Genomic DNA, 26734 nt, shown 5'->3' on the forward strand with positions numbered 1-26734 from the left:
TTATGACGGTACAATCAATCAGCATACCTTCTTGCCTCAATAACACTGTAGGACAAGCTCTTTGGTACCTTAAGCGCTGGGGTACATAAGTAACAATATATACTTCTAAGACCACAGTAAAAGGAAAAAAAAAAAAAACTACAGAGGCCTAGAAGAAGTTTTATTACAGCCCTCATTCTGCACCAAAAAAATGAAATGTAGTAAATATTTCAAAAGGTTTGCTTCAACATATGTGAAAATCAACTCTTTTTTTTTTTTACAAAATGGGATTGATTTACTAAAACTGGAGAGTGCAAAAACTGGTGCAGCTCTGAACAGAAACCAATCAGCTTCCAGGTTTTTTTTCGTCAAAGCTTAATTGAACAAGCTGAGGTTAGAAGCGGATTGGCTACCATGCACAGCTAAACCAGATTTTGCACTCTCTAGTTTTAGTAAATCAACCACAAGGTGTTCAAATTGTACCTATGTCTAGTCATTTAAGCAGCTTAATACTGAAATTTAATCTATTTTAATCCTGGCATCAAGACATCCACGGGGTTTGAACAAAGCAAACAGCACCTCCTTCAAAGGCACGATGAAGACTATCCTGTGCAATGTGCAAGTGCATTATAACCAAGATTTTCTTTAGCAAGTCACAGGAGGAATATGTAATGTGCTCAGCCACTGGTTACATTGCCCTGGTAAAGATACAATCAATTTTCTATGTTTCCACAGAAACCAGTATTGACAGTTCTTGGTAAAACTAATGCAGTGATGGAAACATTCAATGTGCACAATTACCAGTATACATTGCTCATATTTCTGTGTGAGCATACAAAGCAATGTTTACATCAGCATACTGTAATAAGTACTTTCAGCAAATACGTTGTTGCTTTTTTTTTTTTTTAGTTAGATCTAGAGTCGGAAATATATTAGAACACTCAAATGAGTAATAAAAAGGATAACGGTTCTAACTTTTGCACAAATCAGCAAAATCACTTCAATTAAACATGAACCATTACAAAGTGAGTGGGAAATAGAAATGATTGCAGTTCTGAGTTTACTAAAGTAAGCACTTTCAGCCAACAAATGTGCAGCACGGTGCTAGGCAATGCATGTAAGAGACAAGTTAAGATAAGAGAGCTTGAAGGATCCACCTTCAAGTGAAATTAAAGCCATAGAAAGAAAACTGCATACAAGTGCAATAGACTTTCCGAGTTGAGGAACACAGCTGTACAAAAACTTTATTTTGCTTCAGGCAGTATTAAACCCAAAAGCAAACATGTATTATATTGCAGCTTATCAGCTCAGAGATGGCGGCATTTATTTTCTTCTTTGGGATTTCTTTTTTTATTAGGTGATCCAGCCAGCAAGTCTGCTTTTTCAAATCACAAGCTCTCTAGCTGAATGTACAGGAGTTTTTATACGGATACGATAACCCATTTAACACTAGCAGGGGTACTTGATATGGACAGCCCCCCCCCCCCCCCCCAAAAAAAAAAACAAAAAACAGTCTGTTGTAACGAATAATGAAGCGTTAACTGGAGTTTGCTTAGTTAGTGTTTTTAAATATGGCAATACATTGACCCCCCCCCCCCCCCCCGACTGACAATGCTGCTGTGTGCTGTGCACATTCACCCAGAGCGGTGTTTTACTAACACATGAGGTGTGTAATGCCCCATACACACGTGCAGATTATCTGAAGACTTTTGTCTGCAGACTTACCAAAACCATATAATATGAGGTCAAACCTAAACACTTTCAATTTGTATGCAATCCGGCAGGCCCTTGCACTGCATAGAAAAGGTAAGTCTGCAGACAAAAGTCTGCAGATAATCTGCACGTGTGTATTGGGCATAACTGGCCAGATCACCAGGTGAAAACAGGGGGGGGGGGGGGGGGGGGGGGAGCCAAAGAAAACTGATGCAGCCACCACATCTAATGAATGGTAAGCTGCAATATTTACAATTTTTGCTTTAATATCACTTTCAGTTCACAAATGCCTAATCGCTCAAAGATATATGGCGACCGGTACATTTTAGTTACAAATTCAGATTTGGATACATTTACAGAAAACCTGGACAGTCAAGTCCTCTGCTAAAAGATAGATGCTTGTAATGAGAACAGAAACTCTAAACAGTACTGTATGAAAGGGGCACTGACTCTTGAGAACTGTAATATAACTATTTATTAAGCAGCACAGAGTGTAGACACTGTCAACGTCAACGGCTTTGTAGTAATTTTTATGAAAAATAAAGACTGAAAAAATAGGCCCATTAGGAGGTTGTATTAAACGCAAATTAATGAAGTGAACAGAAAAGTGCGGTGTGGCGGCTCAGCTGAATATAGAACTGTTGGGAAGATAATGTATAATGTGGTCCCAGAGTAAGCACCAGTAACAGCATGTTTTTTTCTAGCAATCGTATGCACGAGGCAGACATGTTCTGCAAAACATTTTTATACATTGTAGCAATAGCGAACTCTTCCTACATGCAACCATTCCCATCACCATTGCTCAGTGCATGTAAATCTTTTAAAACACAAAAAATCCTATTTTTCATAACCAGAGTTTATTCAAAAAGTATGAAGCCAATTAGTGTCTACCAAAAACCAAAACAAACTATAAACTGCATGGAAAACCTGCAGATGGGACATCTCTTGGACCGTTTGCTATAAGTGTGAATATTGTAAACGGCATTTGTGGATAGGTTCTGTTTTTTTCCAATACATGTGTTGCAGATATTGTACTCAAAAGAGAAAAAAAACTGAAATAAAAGCAATGGGTGGATGTGTAATGTGGGATATAAAAGTGGAAGCCATCATAAAAAAAGGAATTAGGATATTAGATATGCAGCACTGACTCCTGTCTGCATTACTCAGGCATGGCAGGTGGAAGAGGAGGCAGTGGTGGTGCTGCTTGAAGTGCATTTTGCCCACACACCTCACTGCTGTTCAGTTCTACATTCTCACTGACAGAAGGTGTTGTATAGCTTGCACAATCCTCGGTGGTCTCCGCAGAAGGGATCTGTGGTCCACTTAAGCCTTGCACCTTCTTGTTTAGGTCATTACGTTCTGTCTGTAAAGCCCGGCAGAGTTTCTCTAATCTTTGGATTTTGGCCTGCAAAGCCTCTTGCTCTTTATCACGCAAAGTTTTCTGAAAGAAGCATTCAAGAATATTTCCTTATAAGGCATGTTGTAACAAACAGTATCCCAGTGTAACCAACCCCTTTAGAGATTTCTACTTTTGGGAAAAAAAAAAAAACATTACATTTATGAATAACTGTAGAATGGTGCAGAACTGTATACTTTTTCATAATGTGTAAAAGTTAGCCTTATGCCCCATACACACGTGCAGATTATCTGCAGACTTTTGTCTGCAGACTTACCTTTTCTATGTAGTGCAAGGGCCTGCCGGATTGCATACAAATTGAAAGTGTTTAGGTTTGACCTCATATTATATGGTTTTGGTAAGTCTGCAGACAATCTGCACGTGTGTATGGGGCATTATACAGCAGCTAGTCTACAACAGCGAGTCCATAGCAGTCTACTTTCCTGCTGAGCGTGTAACACTCTACAGCTTGACACTATGTACAATGATTTTCTTTGTACCCTGTTTACACTAGAATGTAACTCCCAAATGTGCACAGCAATGGCAAAAAATTGCATGCTGCACACATTTTTCAACAACAGACCAAAGCACCACTGATGTTTCTGTTTCTACACACAGCTGCTGAGCAGTGATATATAGAAATAAATGAACTTGCACTGTGACATTTTATTAAAGTTACAATACTGTTTCTGTAGAGCCAGCATTCGGCTCACTTGTAAAAGCAATCCCCTAGCGTATAACTAGCTGTTGAATTGCTTGTACAAGCAGCGAGAGGAAAGGTCCCCCCCCCCCTCCATGATGGGGAACTCTTGTCAAACTGGGAGTCCCAATCGACGAGCCCGCACTTCCGCTGGCTGATCACAGAGCCCAGAAATGACCCGATTGGCTTTGCTGGGCTCTATGATATAGTAACCCGGAAGCAATGGAGTCACATCACTTTTGGGTTTCTGGGATGTAAACTACACCATTTTTAAAAAATTCAAAAGTATTTGATCTCACCAATTGGTGTGATCAAATGCTTTTAAAGGAGTTGTAAAGTCAGAAGGTTTTTTTATCCTAATGCATTCCATGCATTAGGATAAAAAGCCTTCTGTGTGTAGCGGTCCTCCCCCCCCCCCCCCCAGCACTCCTAATACTTACCTGTGCCCCCTCTCTGTCCAGCGATGTCAGCGAGTCCCTCGGCAGTCCTGGGACTCTCCCTCCTGATTGGCTGAGATACAGCCGCGGCGCCATTGGCTCCCACAGCTGTCAAAGTCAGTGAGCCAATCAGGAGAGAGATGGTGCAGCGCCGAACAGCAGCTCAGTGTCTGAATGCAAACACGGAGCTGCACTTCGGCTCGGGTGCACCCCCATAGCAAGCTGCTTGCTGTGGGGGCACTTGATAGGAGGGTGGGGTCAGGAGCAGGAATGAGGGACCCGAGAAGAGGAGGAACCGGGCTGCTCTGTGCAAAACCTACTGCAAAGAGGAGGTGGGTATAACATGTTTGTTATTTTTTTTTATTCAAAAAAGAGACTTCACTAAGTGCAGAGGAGGGATTTAGGTTTTATAAACCCCAGATTTCTCCATAAAGACTACCTTTCACATGCCTATTGCAGTCACAAGAACGTTTACATTCTTTGTGACAGCAATAAAACGGATTAAAAAATAAATAAATAAATACATTTGAAAGTGACAGCGGTAACCTGTAAAGGCTTTTGAAGCTTTGCCTATGGATAGTAAAATTTGTTGTAGGTTTGTATGTTGTTTGTTGTGGTTGCATGGGCATTCGCAATTTTAAAGCGGCACATGTTTGGTATATATTTACTTGTCCTATTAACATCTTTTATACCTTACCAAAAACTGGCCTATGTATTCTGTTTTTTTGCACTAAAATTCAAAAAGTATATTAAAAAAAAAAAAAAATAGTGTTTGAAAAACCACTGCACAAATACTGTTCGTGTGACATGAAAAAATTGCAAAGCCCATCAATTTATTCTCTAGGGCCTCAGATATAAAAATATACAGTATCTCACAAAAGTGAGTACACCCCTCACATTTTTGTAAATATTTTATTACATCTTTTCATGTGACAACACTGAAGAAATGACACTTTGCAACAATGTAAAGTATTGAGTGTACAGCTTGTATAACAGTGTCAATTTGCTTTCCCCTCAATAGCTCAACACACAGCCATTAAGGTCTAAACCACTGGCAACAAAAGTGAGTACACCCCAAAGTGAAAATGTCCAAATTATGCCCAATTAGCCATTTTCCCTCCCTGGTGTCATGTGACTCGTTAGTGTTACAAGGTTTCAGGTGTGAATGGGGAGCAGGCGTGTTAAATCTGGTGTTATCGCTCTCACTCTCTCATACTGGTCACTGGCAGTTCACCATGGCACCTCATGGCAAAGAACTCTCTGAGAATCTGAAAAAAGAATTGCTGCTCTACATAAAGATGGCCTAGGCTATAAGAAGATTGCCAAGACCCTGAAACTGAGCTGCAGCATGGTGGCCAAGACCATGCAGCGGTTTAACAGGACAGGTTCCACTCAGAACAGGCCTCGTCATGGTCGACCAAAGACGTTGAGTGCACATGCTCAGCATCAGATCCAGAGGTTGTCTTTGGGAAATAGACATAGGAGTGCTGCCTGCATTGCTGCAGAAGGTGAAGGGGTGGGGTCAGCCTGTCAGTGCTCAGACCATACGCCATACACTGCATCAAAATTGGTCTGCATGGCTGGCGTCCTAGAATGAAAGCCTCTTTTAAAGACGATGCACAAGAAAGTCTACAAACAGTTTGCTGAAGACAAGCAGACTAAGGACATGGATTACTGGAACCACGTCATGTGGTCTGATGAGACCAAGATAAACTTATTTGGTTTAGATGGTGTCAAGCGTGTGTGGCGGCAACCAGGTGAGGAGTAAAAAGACAAGTGTGTCTTGCCTAGAGTCAAACATGGTGGTGGGAGTGTCATGGTCTGGGGCTGCATGAGTGCTGCTGGCACTGGGGAACTACAGTTCACTGAGGGAATGATGAATGCCATGTACTGCGACATACTGAAGCAGAGCATGATCCCCTCCCCTCGAATACTGGGCCGCAGAACAGTATTCCAACATGATAACGACCCCAAACACACCTCCAAGATGACCACCACCTGGCTAAAGAAGCTGAAGGTAAAAGGTGATGGACTGGCGGCCAAGCATATCTCCAGACCTAAACCCTATTGAGCATCTGTGGGGCATCCTCAAACAGAAGGTGGAGGAGCTCAAGATCTCTAACATCCATCAGCTCCTTGATGTCATCATGGAGGAGTAGAGGAGGATCCAGTGGCAACCTGTGAAGCTCTGGTGAACTCCATGCCCAAGAGGGTTAAGGCAGTGCTGGAAAATAATGGTGGCCACACAAAATATTGACACTTTGGGCCCATATTAGGACATTTTCACTTAGGGGTGTACTCACTTTTGTTGCAAGCGGCTTAGACATTAATGGCTGTGCGTTGAGTTATTTTGAGGGTACAGAAAATTTACACTGCTATACAAGCTGTACACTCACTACTATACATTGTAGCAAAGTGTCATTTCTTCAGTGTTGTCACATGAAAAGATACAATGAAATATTTACAAAAATGTGAGGGGTGTACTCACTTTTGTGAGAGAGTGTGTGTGTGTATGCATAATATATATAAATAAATAAATAAAATGTTTGGGGTTTCTAAGATATTTTCTGGCAAAAAATACTGATTATTACATGTAAACAAAAAGTGCTAGAAAAGGTTAAATGTGTTTCAGCCGTTTGTCTAGAGCTCAGCTTTGAAGGACAAAAAGCTTTCTAAACAGAAGAAAATAGACCTCCACAAGCCAATATAATAAATAAAATATTATATTACATACATTTCTAGTATAATTATTGAGGTCTAGCTTGACCATTATTCTGTTTGCTTGTTTTATGTGCCTCTCACCTCCTCAGCCATCACTAAAAGAGCTTTATTGCTACTTTCCCATCTGGAGCGATACATAGTGGTCTCCTTTTCCAACTTTTTGATCTTCTTTGTCATCTGCAGAGAAAATAGTTAATCACTTGCAAACATAAAAAAGTTAATGCTCAGAAAAATAGAAACGAAGTGATCACCTTTTCCATTTCCTGTTTGAAGGTTGTGAAAACTTCATTGCTTTTGGAAAGTGTGTTCTGAAATTCTTCAAACTTCTCAGTGTACAGAGCCAGCTGAATATAGAAATGTTGAAATGTTACCAAAGTTATGCAATAGCACATTTATGGAAAAATGTGATTGTGCCAAGCAGCCCTCACCTCCCATGTGTCCCAAAAATAACATTCTAGGTGTAGCGAACTACAAAATGTTAACTTTTAGTGCTCACATGAATACAGTTCTCATAGAAGTCATGTAAGTGGTAAAAGCATAGATTACTTGCTGTTTGAGGTGGCTTTCTTGTTGCTTCATAAGCTCACACATTCTCTGGGATTCCACCGCTTCTTTTAGGAGCTGTAATGAAGGGGGATTGGAAGATGAGACGGACTTGAGATATCACACATAATATATTAATATCTATTTGATATACCAGGACATCAAAGGACTAAAAAAATCTGCACACAATACTAATGTTTATGGCATGCTATGACTAACTTTAGCTTATTTTAATAATGTTCCATCTAGGCCAAATGTGCAGTCATTAAATAGGTTATAGAAGTTAAAAAATTATTAAAAATGTAATTTTTTTGAGCTAACTACAAAAAAAACTCAAAAAACTCAACGTTGCATCAAGCAGTCCAGGGCTTTCTTTACAGCAGTAAATAACGACTTCCTCCCTAGCATGATTTTTCTTCTTATTGGTTTCTTATTTCTGTGTTTTTTAAACCCAAAATACAAGTTCTGAAATAAAATATACACATTTTATTTACAGTAACACTACTTGTGTGGTACTTATTTTGTCCATAGGATTACATGGAAAATAAAATAATGTTTCAAAGGCAATACTGCCAATAAAAAAGCATAGCTTAGAAACATGTATGCATTACTTTGTGATTCTAGGCAATGATAAAAGTTATCACCAAATAAACAGGTCCACATGTAAAAATTGCTCCTGCCCAAAGGGATATATCCGGTACAAAAGCTGAAGTGATCAATAATATCTAGATATAGATTTTTGGGGTGGAAAAATACTGGCTCTTTAACATTCAAATAAAAAAACAAACAAAAACAATGTGCTTAAAATTGTTTACAGAATAGAAAACTAACAAAAGTACATGAATTTTTAGATTGAAGTGGAAGATGGGACTCTACAACGTAACTGGCCAACAAAGCAGGTATAACCTATATCTGTAGGTGTATTCGATACCTACAGTAAATTACATCCATCCATCTATCCACACATACACACACACACACACTATATTGTCAAAAGTAATGGCACGCCTGCCTTTACACGCACATGAACTTTAATAGCATCCCAGTCCTAGTCGGTAGGGTTCAATATGGAGTTGGCCCACCCTTTGCAGCTTTAACAGCTTCTACTCTTCTGGGAAGGCTGTCCACAAGGTTTAGGAGTGTGTCTATGGGAACGTTTGACCATTCTTCCAGAAGCGCATTTGTGAGGTTAGGCACTGATGTTGGACGAGAAGGCCTGGCTCACAGCCTGTGCTCTAATTTTGAAGGTGTTCTATCAGGTTGAGGTCAGGACTCCGTGCAGGCCAGTCAAGTTCCTCCACCCTAAACTCGCTCATCCTTTTCTTTACAGACCTTGCCCAGTCATGTTGGAAAAGGAAGGGGCCACCCCCAAACTGTTCCCACAAAGTTGGGAGCATGAAATTGTCCAAAATGCCTTGGTATGCTTACACCTTAAGAGTTACCTTCACTGGAGCAAAGGGGCCAGGCCCAACTCCTGAAAAACAACCCCACACCATAAACCCCCCTCTACCAAATGATTTGGAACAGCGAATAAAGCAAGATCCATACATGACTGAGCGAGTTTGGGGTGAAGGAACTTGACTGGCCTACACTGAGTCCTGACCTCAACCCGATAGAATACCTTTGGGATTAATTAGAGCGGAAAATGCAAGCCAGGCCTTCTTGTCCCACACCAGTGCCTGATGTCAAAAATGCACTTCTGGAAGAATGGTCTAACACTCCCATAGACACACTCCTAAACCTTGTGGACAGCCTACCCAGAAAAGTAGCAGCTGTTTTAACTGCAAAGGGTGGGCCAACTCAATATAGAACCCTACAGACTAAGACTGGGATGTCATTAAAAGTTCACGTGCGTGTAAAGGCAGGCGTCCCAATACATTTGACAATATAGTGTAGATTACATTTTTCCAAATACTATGCAGTTAGCGATGGGCTTTCCTAAAACATGTTTTAAAGGCTAAATATCATCAATGTACAGGATATTTAGTGTTTGTTAAATTGTGCTTTTATGCAATTAACCAGGATAATATAAACATTTATAATGTAAATAAAAAAAGTCAAAAACAGTAGGTAATTTAAATAGCCAACATTCAATAAAACTGGATTTTTGTAAGAACTTACCGTAAAATCCTTTTCTCTGAAGTTTGACAGACGCAGCGCCATCTAGTCAGAGACTATAGGGTTATGCTCCTCCTATCAGGAATAGGCACTAGGCAGGAAAAAAGCTTAACTACACCTATAGGGGCTGTCCCTGCAGGCATAACCCCACACACCACGCTATCAGTTTAGTTGCAAGCAATGTTTAGAATAGAAAAAAAAAAAAAAACCATTCAATCACAAGTAGAGGGGCGGGTGCTGTTCTTGTCAAAATTCAGAGAAAAAGGATTTTACGGTAAGTTCTCACAAAAATCCAGTTTTCTCTAACGTTCATTGACAGATGCAGCTCCATCTAGTCAGAGACTATAAGGATGTCCCAAAGCAGTATATTACTGAGGGGTGGAAAGACAACGCAAACAGAAATGTGACTCCCCAAAGGCTAAAAACTTAGCCAACCAGGTAACATGGATCTCAACCAGGAGCAACTGGAGCTCACTCTGAAACACAATACACCCTCAAAAGAGAAAAAAAAACAAAAAAAACAGTTCTCTTTAAACAGCAGCCTACAAAACCTTGCAGCCAAAAGGAAGCATCTGAAGATGCCAACACATCTACTTTGTACAATTTTGTAAACGTGTGCATGGACGACCAAGTTGCCGCCTTGCAAACTTGCAGCACCGACGCCTGATGGCAAAAAGCCCAAGAGGCACTCAGCACTCTCGTAGAATGCGCCTTCACCAAGAAAGCAGGATGGAAAATTGGACCTTGAGACAACAGATCTTCCCTGAGAGGAATTCTCCAAGGAGCATCGGCGGCCAACCTTACTAGGTCTGCGTACCAAGACCGGCGAGGCCACTCCGGAGCCACCAGAATGATCAGAATCCCTTCCACCTATATCCTGCGCAGAAGCCTCCGCAGGAGTTTCAAGAGAGGAAAGGCATAAATTAGCCGATACTGACCCCATAGAGCTACCAGAGCGTCTGTGGCGTCGGCCAGAGGATCTTGAGACCTAGCTACGAATCTCTGAACCTTCTTTTTGAGGCGAGAAGCAAAACAGATCTACCTCGGGAGTCCCCCACCAAACACACAGGAGATGAAACCCCTTCGGGTGCAGGGACCACTCCCCTTGATCCAACACCTGACGACTCAGGTAATCCGCTTGCCAGTTCTCCACACCTGGAATGTGTACAGCAGAGAGGGCTGGAATAAATTTATCCGCCCAGGCCAGAATCTCGGCCACCTCTTTGGCTGCCAAGACACTATTAGTGCCCCCCTGGTGATTGATGTAAGCTACAGCTGTGGCGTTGTCTGATTGAATCCGAACCGGACAATCTTGCAGACCGGTCGTCCAATGGGTCAGACAAAGCTTTATTGCCCTGAGCTCCAAAACATTTATCAGTGATTTTGACTCTTCCCATCGTCAAGGTACCCTGGGTAAAGAAATCCTCCAGCACCCCGCCCCAGCCCGATAGGCTGGCATCCGTGGTCACCACCATCCAAAACAACGGAAGGAATGACTTGCCCTGGCATAGTGCTAGATACTGGATCCACCACAACAGAGCAGACCTTGTGTTGTGGCTTAATCGAATCAAAGAGTTCAAGGACTTTGGATCCTTGTTCCACTTGACAATAATCTCCCTTTGCAAAGTTCTGATATAGAACTGAGCAAAGGTAACCGCCTCGAAGGTTGATCCCATCAGACCCAAGGCCTGCATGCAAACTCGAAGAGAGAGGACAGATTGTTTCTGAACCCTCTTGTCGCCAACAACCACCGAATAGCCTCCTGCAACTTGTCCGGGGAAAGAAACACCTTGGCCAAGGCTGAACCCAGAGTCAAGCCCAGATAATCCAGTCTTAAGACAGGTGTCAGCGCAGATTTCTTTTCTTTCAGTCAATTTTAAAGTTTCCCGCACTGAAACTATTAGAGCTTCCACCCAAAGCACGTTCCCGCACAGGGGCTGATGAGGACAGGTCCTCTTCACCGTCAGAATGCAACAACACCAACTCCTCAGGGTGGTCTGCGTCTGCGGTGGCCAGGTCTATCTCAGAGTCCGAAAACCCTGCAGATGGAGGTGAGGGCGGAGGGGTTTGCGTTTGGCAGCACTAGCAATGACAAAGTTTACCTTAGACATCAGATTTTGCAAACTGCAATCATTGGCTGAGAATGTGAACCAGAAAGTCCCGTAATCGCTCCCAGGGGGTCTGCAGGTGAACTATTATCCTGGGACTCAATGTTACACTTTTTAAAAATATTTGGGCAGTGTCTCTTTAAGACCGCCAAAAAACATAGTCCCACCGCTAGAAGTGCGGGCTCACAATCCCTGGTTATTATAGGATAATAGCAGAGTGAATGAAGACAAACCCACAGGGAACCCCAGGAAAACGTTACCAGACCACAGAGGAGACTTTCAGCACGATCTGTACAGGAAGAGGAAGAGAAAATTCAGCCTCTATTATACAACCATGCCACATGCCTGTCCAGCCTATGGACCTCAGGAAAATGGCCACTCATACATTCTCAATGGGGAATTATAGAAAATGGCTGCCCATATAAACTAATGGGAATATAAAAATCATGATCCACAGCAAAATGGCAGCCCCCACGGCGCGCCATGCGGTCTCCAGGACCCCCAAAAGGGGGCCCAGAACAATAGGCTTCAGAAGGTCCCTGCGCAAAGGACCACACAGGACAAGTCAACCCCCTCAAATAAGCGCCACAACGGCCGCATTATTACCACCTACCCAAGGTAAAAACCTGCTAGGGGTAGGGGTATGCCGGGGGGTACACAGAACTAGTCCTCCGAGGTGCCAGGGGAACCGAGGGAGCCCCTAAGGTTGACTATTCCAAGGAAGGGCCCACGTTCGCCCTGAGACCGCCAGGGGTTTTTGGGGGGACAATTTACTTACCACACCACGATACCAGGTGGGCGCCATTCCCAAACAGATCACCTCCCAGCTGGGATGGGGGTGCTGTCAGCCAAGGGTAAGCTGCGACTAAGGGCATTCCAGGTCGTGTGCATCCTAGCGAGACGGTCCACTCCCAGGCTCGTCCCCATCCATCAGGGGACTGTCGTGGCGAGGCCTAGTTCTGGACTATAACCTGCTCACGTCGCTGGCCAGGCTGGGAGACCTTAAGGATCTAGATTTTCCTGTGCGAAACCTCAGCTGGTTGTTGCTTTAGTTCCTCTGGATCTTGATCCTCAGGAACGAGTGAAAATAAAAAAAAAATCACAAACTAACAAACTTTCCTATAATAGCGAATACCGAAGTCCCAGCAGGAAGCTAGATCCTATACCTTAAACTAGGTAGAAACAAAAAACTATTGGATGATAGCAGGGTGTGTGGGGTTATGCCTGCAAGGACAGCCCCCATAGGTGTGGTTAAGCTTTTTTCCTACCTAGTGCCTATTCTGACTATATGGAGCCGTGTCTGTCGAACGATAGAGAAAACTCATTTATCCATTCCTTTCCTTTCCAGTCTATTCCTTTAGTATCCATGCTACACAGATATACCAAAGACAGTGATTCACTTACAAAGTCCTTTTCCCGCTGATGTCGTTCCTCAACTTCCTTCAGCATCTCTTGAGCTTGCTGCAGTTTAGCATCCACCAGCTGCTGTTGAAGGTCTTTGTGTTTAAATACTTTATCAATGTGCTGCACAATAAAAAAAAGAAAGAGGACAATAAGTGGGACCAATAAACAACGTGTAGGAAGGCAGAAAGAATTCACTATTCCGACTGCTCAAATCAACTGGACTTTTTAAATCAGTAATGTACTGTAGTGTATTTATTAGCATTCTGCCATGAAGAAAGGGGTCACACTCCAATGAAGTCAGAAAAATGGACAATTTTATCGTTGGACAGCACACACCATTTCCTTCCACCCTTGGCCTGCCCCACTAGAGGGGCTGATCAGGTCTGCCTTTGTTCATCTCCATTACATTTAGAGTAGTGAGATTTTGTTTTGTTTTTTTGCTTCAAATTTACATCACATGAAGTGACAAGGACACTATTTCTGGCAAGATCAACAGGTTTTTCTGTACTTGCTACAAATGTGTTTACCCTGAAAAAACAAATGCACACACTACACCTAAGCTGTAATATATTAAACTTTAGTTCTTGGTTTTTTAATATGAGTTATTACAATTTGCTGTTATGTGGTACAGTTATGTACACTCAGTGGGTTATCAGCAATAAGCTCAACAGAATGACAGAGCAGCAAATATCTATGGGTAATCTCTCATTACCAAGGTCTTCAGTTTTTCTGAAAGAGTAAAGCTGGCCATACTTGGGTTTGAAAATCGCAGATGGAGCTTAATTGGCCGAATTTCGATCCATGTATGGGCACCTTGGTTGTACACCAGTCGATCTATCAATCAACTTGTGCACAAACAGCCAGTTGTTTTTTTCTTGAACTAATCATTGTATTCTGATGGCAGGGAAGGCTCCCCTATGGCATAATACAATAGCACAATTGAATTTTTTTTTTTTGGGTTGGACAAAAAAAAAAAAAGGAAAAAAAGATGTATGGGTAGCCTTAAAGAAGGTAAAGAAAGTAGTTATACCTGAACAATAATGCACATTTAAACTGGCATATTCAGATAAGTTCAGTCATTTCAGTAGTCTCATCTCATATTAAAATAACATCTTATTATAGGTAAAAAAAAACTTTCATTTTCATAAATAAAAAGGCCCTTGCTAAATTTCTTAGAACACAGATTCCACAACACAGAGGGTTTGCCAGCAAACCTCACTGCCATACACTTAACGGCAGCTGAGCTTGTGTCCAGGACTATTTATTCCTTAATCCTTTACTGCTCATGTTGACAGGTGTTGCTTTCCTGCATTTTGATGTGTGTGGAATGCACATCAAATGCAGGACAGCAAAATCCTATCGACTTAAATTAAGCAGTACACATGGCAGTTAAGAGGCTGCATTTGACCTGCTTTTCACAGCTTTTCTTTGGATTTGGCATTGATGTCCAATTACCTGAATTCAAAGCGAGACAAATGCAGCCATTTCTTGTCAAATTCTGCAAATGCAATGCGTATGAATAGCAAATGCAGCACTTGTTTGTAAAGAATGCATCTCTTTCCACTTACCTCCTCCCTGAGCTCATATTGTTCAATCAGTTTCTTAAGCCTGTCAGCCAGCTCCACATTTTCTTGACGTAACTTAGTGTTGCGTTCATTATGTTGCTCCATCTGCGATTGGATATCATTGAGGGTCACCTGAAAGTGAGTGGTTACCTCCTTCCGCTTTTCTTCCTCCTCCCGGGCTCTTTGTACTCCTTCCTCCTGAGCAAATTAAACATAGACAGCTCATGGCTATGGGCACTGCAAAATTAAAATATTAGCTCCTAACCTGAAATATTATTATTAATAATAATAATGAAAAAATATCTACTTGAAGACCAGGCGTTTTCTGACACTTTTTGTTTACTTGTAAAAATCTGTATTTTTTCTTTTTTCTAGAAAATTTCTTAGAACCCCCAAACATTTTATTTTTCCAACTCCTGAGTACCATTTTGAGTTGCTGCACTAAAATTTCAGCAAAATTAACTAGCAGGCTGCATAATTATTTTCATTTTGATTTTTGGGGTGTCTTTGAATTCAGTTCTCTGTAGGTTAATAATCTTAATTTCCATCAAACGATGTGCCATCGTTTCCTTCAAAACACATTACCCAGTCCATACCAGTATAGATATCCAGCATGAGATTTTTTTCCCCATTGAGATCTGTTAAGCATTGTATATTTTATATATATATATATATATAGCAGAGACCCTACAGAATAAAATTGCCCTCCTTGCAAAATTCTGTCACACCGTATTTGCGTAGTGGTTTTTTTAACCGCAATTTTTTTTTGGTAAAACAGTAAAGTTGACCCAATTTTTTTGTATAATGTGAGGATATGATATTACGCCATGATAAGATGATATTATGCCATGTAAATGGATAACTAACTTGCCATGCTTTAAAATTACGCATGCTCGTGGAATGGCGGCAAACTACGGTACCTAAAAATTTCCCTAGGCGACGCTTTAAAATCTTTTACAGGTTACCCCTTTAGAGTTACAGAGGTGGTCTAGTGCTAGAATTATTTCTCTCACTCGAACGATCGCGGCGATACCTCACGTGTGGTTTGAACACTGTTTACATGTATGGGCGCGACTTACATATGTGTACGCCTCTGCGCGCGAGCAAGGAGGAACGGAGTGCTTAAAATTTTTTTTTTCTTATTTTACTTTTTCATTTTTACACTGTCCCTTTAAAAAATTTTTTTAACCGCTTTCGGACCGCCCGCCGCAGAAATTCTGCAGCAGGCTGGCACTCGTGCGCGAACCGCCGTAGGTATACGTCGGTCGCGCGCCGCAGCTAAGCCCCCTGGGTTAACCCCTTCCCTGCCAATGGCATTATTACAGTAACAGTCCATATTTTTAGCACTGATTACCGTAGTAATGTCACTTGTCCCCCCAAAAGTGTAAAAAATGTCAGTTAGGGGTCCTATCTGTCCGCCGCAATGTCGTAGTCCCGCTAAAAATCACAGATCGCCGCCATTACTAGTAAAAAAAAAAAACAATAAAAACGACAAATATTTGCTTTAGTTCGTAGACGCGATAACTTTTGCGCAAACCCATCAAAATACGCTTATTGCAACCAAAAGAAAGCTCTATTTGTGGGAAAAAAAGGACATCAATTTTATTTAGGTACAGCTTCGCAGTGCCGAATCGCAAAAAATGGCCTGGTCATTAAGTGGGCAAATCCTTCCGGTCCAGAAGTGGTTAAATCACTTTTATTCCTATTACAAGGAATGTAAATATCCCTTGTAATAGAAATAAGCATGACCGCTCCTCTTTATTGAGAGATCTGAGGTCGAAAAGACCCCAGATCTCTCATTTATCCTTAAAAGAAAAGTAAATTTTGCCTTTAAAGGGGGGGGGGGGAATAATTCCTTTAAAGCAGAGAGGCAGAAGTGAGGTCAGACGTCGCTCCGGTCTTCCAAGGGCATAGAGCAAAGTAAGGTCCATCTTGCCCTTACTCAGCATCCTGCCCAGCCACCGATTTAGAACGGATAGCTTCTGGGTTTACTGATGGCTTCGGGAAACCTAGAAGACACTGGGAAGCGGCAAGAGGGGGTCTCCAACCACCTCCAAAAGTTATCACAAGGCAAATTCGCCACCTGGATCACTTAACTTGTAGAGTATCGCCCACAGTACAAAAGGATACTGGGGTTACTGCAGCTACCTGCTGCCATAACTACAGTATTTAACATCAAAGTAATGACATAAATGTACTGTGAGTGGCAGTCAAGAGGTTAAAAAATATATTTATAATTATTTTTTTAATTTTTACACTGTCACTTTAATTATTTATTTTATCACTTTTATTGTTATCACAGGGAATATAAATATCCCGTGATAGCAATGGAGAGATCTGGGGTCTATTAAATCCCAGATCTCTCCTTTGCCCTTAAAAGCATCTGATCACACTAAGATTGGTGTGATCAGTTACTTTCCCTATTTAAAAATTGTGCTGTTTACATATTGGGTGAAGTGATGAATGCTCATTGTTTCCAATACCATAGAGGCGATCAGAGCCGTTCTGATCTTGGATTGTTTCTATGCTCAGCCAGTGGAAGCTGAGAGAGCTGCGGAAGGCAGCCTGGGGGGGCACATTCCCTACCGCTGCTTGTAAAAGCGATCCAATGGCTAATTAGCCACACGTAATCCATGGTAATAAAAAAAAAAAAAAATTCTGCACCTAGAATTAATGATCCATAATACACTTGCCTTCAGTGTGCGGTTGTGTCTTTGCAGTTCTCTGCACAAACTCTCCAATTTACTACGAGCCAGGATGGCCTTGCTATGTTCATTGCGTAGCTGGTCCTTCTCTTGAATAAGCTGACTCTGTTTTTTCTGAAGAATCCTCATTTGCTTCTGGGAAGTCCTGTGCTCCTCCAACTTTCATGAAAAGACAAAATGTAAAAAGTGAGAATACAGATGCCCAATTTTGATACAGTGTTAACCCCATGCAGTCTCCTTGTTTAAATGTCTTACCAATTCTGCATATTTCTTGCACAAAGCAGCCAGTTTTTCTTCTGGGGTACTCAGTGTGTTTAAAGTCTGCATAAGTAGTGTGATCTCCTTACCTGGTCACAAAGACATGGCTTACATTAGACTATGCATTAGGAAAAAAGCAGAAAAGATCTGGAGTATCCAAAACACAGAACCCACCACCAATGTGCATTTTTAATGCATTTGGGTTAATTTACAAAATTATCAAACAAAAAATGTCCAAGATGCCCAAAGCCACCGGTTTTTCCTCTTTATTTCTACTAGCTTTTTTGGTGGTATTCTTCCATACGATTTTATATAAAAGAAATCTGTGCTGAGAGAAGCAAGAGGCTGCCACTGGTGACATCCTTTTGAAAATGGTAGTTGCCTGGCTGAGCTGTCAGCAGCTTCCTGTTTTTATTTAGCTGGGTCAGGAGCATGGCCTGTAGCTCTATGTGAGCAGATAAGCAGAGAAGTGCTCCTCTCATTCATTGATATATTTCCGAGTCACAGATTTGTCCGCTCAAAGAATTTTGCCGTGCCCCCCCCGACCAAATGTAAGCCACAACGAGACTGGGCAAAGGATGTTGTAGCAAGGCTTTAAAAGTGTGCCAGATATATAGGCTTGCTAACTACAATTAAGATGCTCAATTTATGGAGCAATTTGGAGTTCACTCGTGCACACAGGATAGAGGGGAACAAGTGCCCCTGGATCGGGACCAGGAATCAAGCATTTTTTATTCCAGCCTTCATGCCTCTAACCAAGACAGACTTCCTATGGGCACTGGGTGTGGACTTTATTTTTTCACATATGATCTTATTAATATTTTTGGAGTACAATTTGATTTCATTATATACTTTTATATTTAGCGCATATTTTCAGTATTATTTATGTATGCATGGAAGAAGGATATTGCTTTGTACTTGTACATTTAATAACATTTTAGTTTTTTGTGGGTTTGGGCACCGTTTCTGTTTTTATGGTTACAATTCTTGTATCCAGATATACTGTACGTGGTGCTGCAATTTTGTAACTTCCCAAGGGCATTAGAATCTTTGTTTTAAAACTTTTTTTTTTTTTTTTAGGCTTTCTGCATAGGAGACAAAAGGGGTTTATTTACTAAAGGCAAATCCAATGTGCACTGCAAGTAAACTTGGAAGTGCAGTCGCTGTAGATCTGAGGGGGCATATAATTGGATGATAGAAATAGGCAGAGCTTCCCCTCAGATCTACAGCGACTGCACTTCCAATTTCACTTGCAGTGCACAGTGGATTTGCCTTTAGTAAGTCAACCCCAAAGTGTGTTTGGGAATAGCAATCCTGCATTACAAGCAGGGATTCTCAGATCACCATATTACTGACAAATAGGTGATGGTGGATTGATAAACTACAGAAGTGCATGGATGAAAAACTGAAATACTGAGCAGATAAGGCTGTGCTCTTTGTAGGAACCTTTAGGTTTTGTTTTTAAATTTGACTGGAGTGAACATTTAAACATGTTCCATTTATGTTGCACCACCAAAATAACACATTACTCACCAAGCCCCTTTGATTTCTTCTTATCCTGTACACGCTTTTGATCTTTGTCTGTTTCAGTAATGGTTTTACGGTCTTCTGCACCTCGGATTTCCTCCTTCTCTCCATTGACTTCTGGCACCACTGTTTCGGTTACTCCATTCCTAGACTCCGGAGGACCTTTGTCAGTCTCTTCAGGATCTGCAACCCCTTCTTGACCAGCATCCACACAATATGTATTTAAAATGTCTTCAAACTGCCGACTTAGTTCCTCTGACATATCACACACACCTGGAGGCTGACTCATTTCTCCCTCTCCTGCACAAGAACAAAAAACTATTACTAAAAAATTACTTTTCATTTATTGAGTAACATAAGGCTAAATATGTGGTATTTGGCTGTTTGGTGCCCAAACCAAATATCAAGACACATTTAACACTAAACAAAGAGTTGTATGAAGACTACATTCACAGGCAGAAGAAATCTTCATATAAACAGATTCTCTATCCCAATGGTTCAATGTTTGTGAAAACAGAATCCAGAGGAATTGTGTGTACTCTTTACATGGGTCGAATGTTGTCACATTAGGTCTTAAAATAAAAAACCTTTACTCTGAAATAATTGGCATAGGTATGAAAGGATAAGTCCAGGCAAAACCTAACTAACGGTAAACCTGCTCTGTGCCACATTCTAAACCTAATCTATCTAGACCTGTAAATCAAAAATCACTGTACTTACCTATTTTGCAGCCGATCCGGTCCCAGGCTGAGCTGTCAGCGGCAGCTTCAGTGTGGAGGAGGGTGCAGGAGAGGCACTTGACAACAGAAGCCCCATAGTAAGTCTACGGGTGATGTCACTTCCCATTAATTTCACAGCCTTTGTCGGTCTTCTCCTGCACACAGCTTCCGTCGCTGGAGACCGGGCCGGATCGGGTGAAGAAAAGGCAAGTATAGCGATTTTTGCTTTACAGGGTTAGATAGATTAGGTTTAGAAGGTGGCACAGAGCATGTTTAGCTTTAGTTAGATTTTGCCTGGACTTATCCTTTAACAAGCTTTGTTACAGATTCCTACTTCTTCTTGCTCAGAAGGAAAAGCGGTTTGTTCTTTTATAACTTTTGGATACGGGTTCTGAATGGTTAATTAAAGTGGTTGTAAAGTCTAAACGTTTTTTTTTACCCTAATGCATTCCCTGAATCAAGTTAAAAAATGTTTTAGTGCAGTCAGTCAAATCCTGTGAGAAGGGAGCGGGCAGCAGGGCTGAGCCTCGCTGTTAAAGTCTAAAGACACAGCCAGTGAAAATCGGGATTGAGCCCGCAGGTATGTCACAATAGAAAGTGGCTTCCTATGGTCGCACCCTGCGAAGAGTAGGTGCCAGCGGGGGACCCGAGAAGAGGCTTTTTGGGGCCTCTCTGTGCAATACAATAGCACAGAGCAGGTAAGTATAACAGGTTTGTTATTAAAAAAAAAAAAAAAAAAAGCCTTTACAAAAACGCTTTAAATTTTAATCAGCCGTGGCAGGTTTCCCTGCCACCAGAATACAATGATCACTGCTGCCAGCTAGAGCCGGCAGCAATGATCATTGTATTCTGGTGGCAAGGAAACCTGCCGCTGTCAGAATACAATACCCCAAAGGGAGGGATTCCCCCATCAACACTGACTGTGTTGATGGGAAAATCAAGTGATTTTCATTCCTTCAATCCGCGGCTGAAGGAAATAAAATTGCATAATATATGGCCAGCCAAATCAACAGTATTTGTATTCTCCTTAGATGTAATTAACCCTTAGGGAGTATCTCACCAAAAGTCACATTTTTGTTGTAGCGCAGAGCTCCTCACAGAAGTAGGAAATAAAAGTTCTGGGAGGTGTTCTGAATACCAGAATACCAATTGTGTATGGAATGCTTCCAGGAGCTATATTGCATTGAACCTTTAGAAAATTACAGCAGCTACAGATTGAAAAGGAAAGGTAGCTTTATAAATATATATATATATATATATTTTTTTTTTTTTTTTTAACTTATATTTATCCCACAAAAGCAAAGCTACCCATAAATATTTCTGTTCACAATTGGGCATTAAAATACAATGGATTAGACCCAAACTGGATATTCCCAATGTACTACTGTAGCAGAAAATGAAGCACTTTTAGAAAGATATTTATAAAGCCTCATAGGAAACCCCTTCCAAAAAAAAAAAAAAAAGAAGGTTGCGCGTTTTAACCACTTAAGCCCCGGAAGATTTTACCCCCTTCCTGACCAGGCCCCATTTTGCGATTCGGCACTGCGTGACTTTAACGGACAATTGCACGGTCGTGTGACGCTGTACCCAAACAAATTTGGCGTCCTTTTTTTCCCACAAATAGAGCTTTCTTTTGGTGGTATTTGATCTGTGCGATTTTTCCTTTTTGCGCAATACACAAAAAGAGAGCGTCAATTTTGCAAAAATAACAATATTTTTAATATTTTTTTATATGAAAGTCCCAAAAAAAAAAAATGTAAAAATCAAAATTTTTTAACATTTTAGGCCAATTTGTTTTCTGCTGCATGTTTGGTAAAAAAAAAAAAAAAAAAAAAAAAAACGAAAAAAGCGTATTTTGATTGGTTTGCGAAAAAGTTATTGCGTTTACTAACTAAGGGAATGATTTTTGTCGGGGTTTTTTTTTTTTTTTTTTAACGTGTAATGGCGGCGATCTGCAATTTTTTTTGCGGTACTGCGACATTGCGGCGGACAGATCGGACCCTTGACTGACATTTTTGGGGTTACCAGTGACATTACTGCAGTAATCAGTGCTATACATATGCACTGTTACTGTAAAATGACACTATCAGTGAAGGGGTTAACTTTTTTTGAGAGGGAAGGGTTATGTGTGTCCCTAGGGGCGTGATTCTAACTGTGATTGGCTGTGGCTTGAGGTGTATGAACAGTGATCAATGGTCCTACATAGAAGAACCATATGATCACCATTCATACACAGGGAAGAATGACAGACGGCTTGTTTACATTAGCCGCCTGCCTTTCTCCCGCTCTAACGGACGATCGCGAGGGACATCGGGTCCGCCAGTCAGACAAGCAGGGGGGTTCCGTGACCGAGTGGGAGCGTGCCTCCGGTGGCGCGCGCTCGCTCCCTAGACCCTCACAGGCTAGCGACGTAGCCCTGAATGGTATTCAGTAATTTGTATGGCTCCCACGTGCTTGTATGCATGTCTGATCACGTCAGGGCATGTTCCTAATGAGACGGTGGATGGTGTCCTGGAATAATTCCTCCCAGATCTGGACCATCACTAAGGTCTAAGATCAGGATCATCACCAAGCTCCTGAACAGACTGAGGTGCAACCTGGTGGCGTCAGATGTATGGAAACAGAGGTGTTCTATTGGATTTAGGTCAGACGAACATGGGGGCCATTTAATGGTATCAAATTTCTTCATCCTCCAGGAACTGGCTGCATAATATTGCCACATTAGGCCGGGCATTGTCATGCACCAGCATAAGGTCTGAAAAATAGGTCCAAAAATGTCATTCCAATACCTAATGGCAGTCAAGGTGCTATTTTCTATTCTGTAGAGGTCTGTACGTCCTTCAATGGATATGCCTCCGCAGACCATCACTGACCCATCAAACCTGCTCTCATATGTGAAAAGCACAGGGCACCAGTGGCGGACCTGCCAATTCTGGTGTTCAATGGCAAATGTTAATCGAGCTCCATGGTGCGGGACAGTAAGCACACGGCCCACTAGAGGACACTGGGCCCTCAGGCCACCCTCATGAAGTCTTTTTCTGATTGTTTGGTCAGGAACATTCACACCAGTAGCCTGCTGGAGGTCATTTTGTAGGGCTCTGGCAGTGCTCATCCTGTTTCTCTTTGCACAAAGGAGCAGATACTGGTCCTGCTGATGGGTTAAGGACATTCTACGGCCCTGTTCAGCTCTCCTGGAGTAACTGCCTGTCTCCTGGAATCCCCTCTATGTTCTTGAGACTGTGGTGGGAGACACAGCAAACTTCCTGGCAATGGCATGTATTGAAATACCACCCTGGAGGAGTTGGACTGTCTGTGCAACCTCTATAGGGTCCAGGTATAACCTCATGCTACCAGTAGTGATGCCAACCCTAGCTAAATGCAAAACTAGTGAAAAACAGTCAGAAAAGATGAGTAGGGGAAAATGTAAGTGTCCTCCACCTGTAAAACCATTTATATTTTGAAGGTTGTCGCATTGTTGCCAAGTTAGTGCACCTGTTAATTTCATTAACACCAAAGCAGCTTAAACTGATTAACAACCCCCTCTGCCACTTAACTGACCAGATCAATATCCTAGGAGTTTCACTGACTTGATGCTATACTCTGATTAAAGTGTTCCTTTCATTTTTTTTTGAGCAGTGTATAACAACTTATATTGCCAGCGCTCCCATTCTCCCTCTTACATTACTGTCAAGTGATGGCCTTGTCCTGCAATCCTGTTGAGTGTTTGAGTAATTGGCAGAATAGTAAAATAATCCCTGCTCTATACGAGGGCAACTGATACTCATTTGTTGTAAGATGTCAAAACGGACATTCTGAATACTATAGATGTCTCTGCTGATTTTCCTGAAACCCACCAAGCAACAGAGAGAGGAAATACTCCAGTTCTTTACTGGCTTCTGGAAAGGAGAACAGGTGGAAGTGCAAAGGCCATGACTGCACAGATACCACTGCAGTACATGGAGTAAAGTGGGGTACACACTAGTAGAAAATCTGCCGAAAATTCCCATCCGATGTAAAATCGTACGATTTTCGGCTAGTGTGTAAAAACACATACAATCGTACACATTTTCGGCAGCTGATGACATTTTCAACTAAAAAAAACAACGGGACAAACACCAAAATTTTTATCGTCCTTCCCCAGCACAACAAATTTTCATTTAATGTGTATGCAGTATGTCTGTGAAAAATCGGATACGAAAGACCGCGCATGATCTGAAGTTGCTGACGACGCGGAAGTCTAGGAACAAACGTCCCAAAAAAAAAAAAAAAAAAATCGGACAAGAAATTTTGTGAACATTTACGCACTGTCAACTAAAAATGGTTATGACCGGTGAGCATGAGAGAGAAAAATCGGAGGATATTTTGTCCGATTCTTTTTGTCCGGAAAAAAAATATAAATTAATTTTAGTGCAAAAACATACCATATAAAACCCATTTTTGGTTAAAATATAAAAAATTTATTGCAGCAAATGAAAATGGTACTGGAGTAATTTGTATGACCCCCACTTGCTTGTATGCATGCCTGACAACATTGGGGCATGCTCCTAATGAGACCACAGATGGTGTTCTGGGGTATTTCCACCCAGATCTGGACCAGGGCATCACTAAGCTCCTGAACAGACTGAGGTGCCAACGTGGTGGCGTCAGATGGATCGAAACAATGTCCCAGAGGTGTTCTATTGGATTTAGGTCAGGCGAACGTGGGGGGCATTCAATGGTATCAATTCCTTCATCCTCTAGGAACTGGCTGCATACTTATGCCACATGAGACCGGGCATTGTTGTACACCAGGAGGAACCCAGGACCCACTGCACCAGCGTAGGGTCTGACAATGGGTCCAAGGGTTTCATCCTGATATCTAATGGCAGTCAGGGTTCCATTGTCTAGCCTGTAGAGGTCTGTGCATCCCTCCATAAATTTGCCTCCTCAGACCATCACTGACCCACCTCCATACATGTAAAAAAACCTTAAATTTTGTCAATAAAAGATGAGGTTGATTTGAGTAAATAGATATCAAACATTTCATGTCTTAAAATTGTGTGTGCCCGCAATACTGCCCAAAACAATGGTGCCCAAAAATCACCATAGGTGACGATTTAAAAGCCTTTATAGCTCATCAGTTTAAAGTTAGGTGCCTCGTGCTAAAATGATTGTTCTCATTCTGACATTCGTGGCGATGGGTCACGTGTGGTGCGACCACGGCTTTCATACGCGTGCAAATCCTGGGCTTGCATTTGCGCAGGTGTGTAGGGCAATGGGGGTTTCAGCATTTTTTTTTCACATTTTAATATATTTTTGTAGCAATATTTCCAGGCATTGGGCCTGAGGTGGGTCTGCCATTGTTACCGGAAACACTTCCAACACATTTAAGTTGAAAACCCAAGTGTGAGAACTGAGACACAGACCATTCCGGCATCTTTGGTTTGGGCTGTTTATTTTATAATGTGCATGAGAGAAGGGAATGAGTGGGATACTCCTCTGGCTCAACTAGGTTCAACTGGGACACTTTGAAGAAAAATGCCCATTAGCGCTGTCCTGACGCCAGCTGAATGCCGACCAACACTTACTGCCGCTTTAAATACTGTTCTGCTGAAAGTGCTGAAACTTCTATTTAACTGCTTGGTTAACTCAGAAGATCCAGGACTGTATTGATCCTTGCACTTGATACTGTATAGCTCAAAAAGTCCTGTGTATGACTCTCTCCAGCCCTTCACTGACTGAGGTAGTTCCTTGTAACTGCTTGTACTGCTGCAACTCTTAACACTGTACACTTAACTCTTCAGGGCCCAACTGCTGGCGCCCCCCTCTACACTTCCAGGGTCCTTTCACTAGGAAACCCCCTTTACACTTGCAGGCTCTAAGATCTCTGGGACCTTCACGGAAGTGGTCCCCTCTACACTAGGCAGACCCCAGGGGCAGTTCACAGTACTCACGACCTAGGAAGGCTTTCCTGGAACGAAACCCCTCTTTCTCCACTGGTCCTCGGCACACCGGATCCTCTCTACAGCTCAGCTCTCCCTTCTGGATACTCAGGCAGCCACCACCCAAGACACCTGATCCTTCTGACAGGAGGAGAGACAGCCGTACTCTCCCTCTTGGGACTCTGCTTCCCGCCAAAGACGCTGCGTCATGTGTTCCCCTCAAACTTATATCCATTCCCAGAATCCTCTGCGGCAGAATCTGGATGGGCCACTGATTGGATTTCCTCCATTGCCCAAGGAGAATCCTCTCACAGAGCCAGTGGGGAGACTCCCCTCTCAGTTAGCACACCTGGGAGACATGACAGTCCAGCTGAATACATGGCCCTGCTGTTAGGCAGCAAAGGCCCACTATACTTTTACATAGCACCTACCTGTAGGGTGCTACATTTTATTATAATTTTATTTTTTCTAAATGTTTATCTTTTATTTTTTTAACTTATTTTGACCTAATTGCTATTACAAGGGGTTAATCAACACACCTATGTGATAGCAATTGCTATTAGAAGGGGTTAATCAACACACCTATGTGATAGCATTGGGTAAGTGACAGGTCCTCTTTATGGATAGATTAGGGGTCCAAAAGAACCCATTGTCTCCCTTGCCCATTACAACATCTAACCAAGCACAGATAGGCTTGGTTAGATGTATCCCCTGGCTGTATTGGCCAGGAAATGGTGCATCTGAAAACGGAATGTGACATCACTTCCGGTTTCATTGTTTGCATGTCAGATATAGGCATGGATTTGCCTCAGTCTCAAAGCAATCTCCCTCCCATGGCCAGCGGCTGTGTTTCCAGGCGCAGGTAACAGCTGGAAAACCTGGGAACCACAGGGGGGGGGGGGGGGGAAGGGGCACTGAGC

The 26734-nt window shown here is 42.0% G+C and overlaps 1 protein-coding gene across 2 annotated transcripts in view; it reads right to left on the minus strand.

Moving 5' to 3' along the window:
• Window positions 1–2152: 2152 nt before the first annotated feature.
• The window catches only part of TXLNA (taxilin alpha), a 33611-nt gene continuing 9029 nt past the window's right edge, over window positions 2153–26734 (minus strand). For both annotated transcript variants that reach the window (XM_082244264.1, XM_082244263.1), the window contains exons 2-10: window positions 19181–19474; window positions 17645–17736; window positions 17378–17548; window positions 14688–14882; window positions 13120–13239; window positions 7493–7567; window positions 7198–7290; window positions 7028–7123; window positions 2153–3133 (exon numbers count right to left, since the gene is read on the minus strand). In XM_082244264.1, coding sequence (XP_082100390.1) covers window positions 2852–3133; window positions 7028–7123; window positions 7198–7290; window positions 7493–7567; window positions 13120–13239; window positions 14688–14882; window positions 17378–17548; window positions 17645–17736; window positions 19181–19463 — 1407 coding nt within the window. In that variant the 5' untranslated portion in view covers window positions 19464–19474 and the 3' untranslated portion in view covers window positions 2153–2851. The remainder of the gene's footprint in view (window positions 3134–7027; window positions 7124–7197; window positions 7291–7492; window positions 7568–13119; window positions 13240–14687; window positions 14883–17377; window positions 17549–17644; window positions 17737–19180; window positions 19475–26734) is intronic.

Source organism: Pelophylax lessonae (genome assembly GCF_965119305.1).
Source record: "Pelophylax lessonae genome assembly, chromosome: 2".
Lineage (NCBI taxonomy): Eukaryota > Metazoa > Chordata > Amphibia > Anura > Ranidae > Pelophylax > Pelophylax lessonae.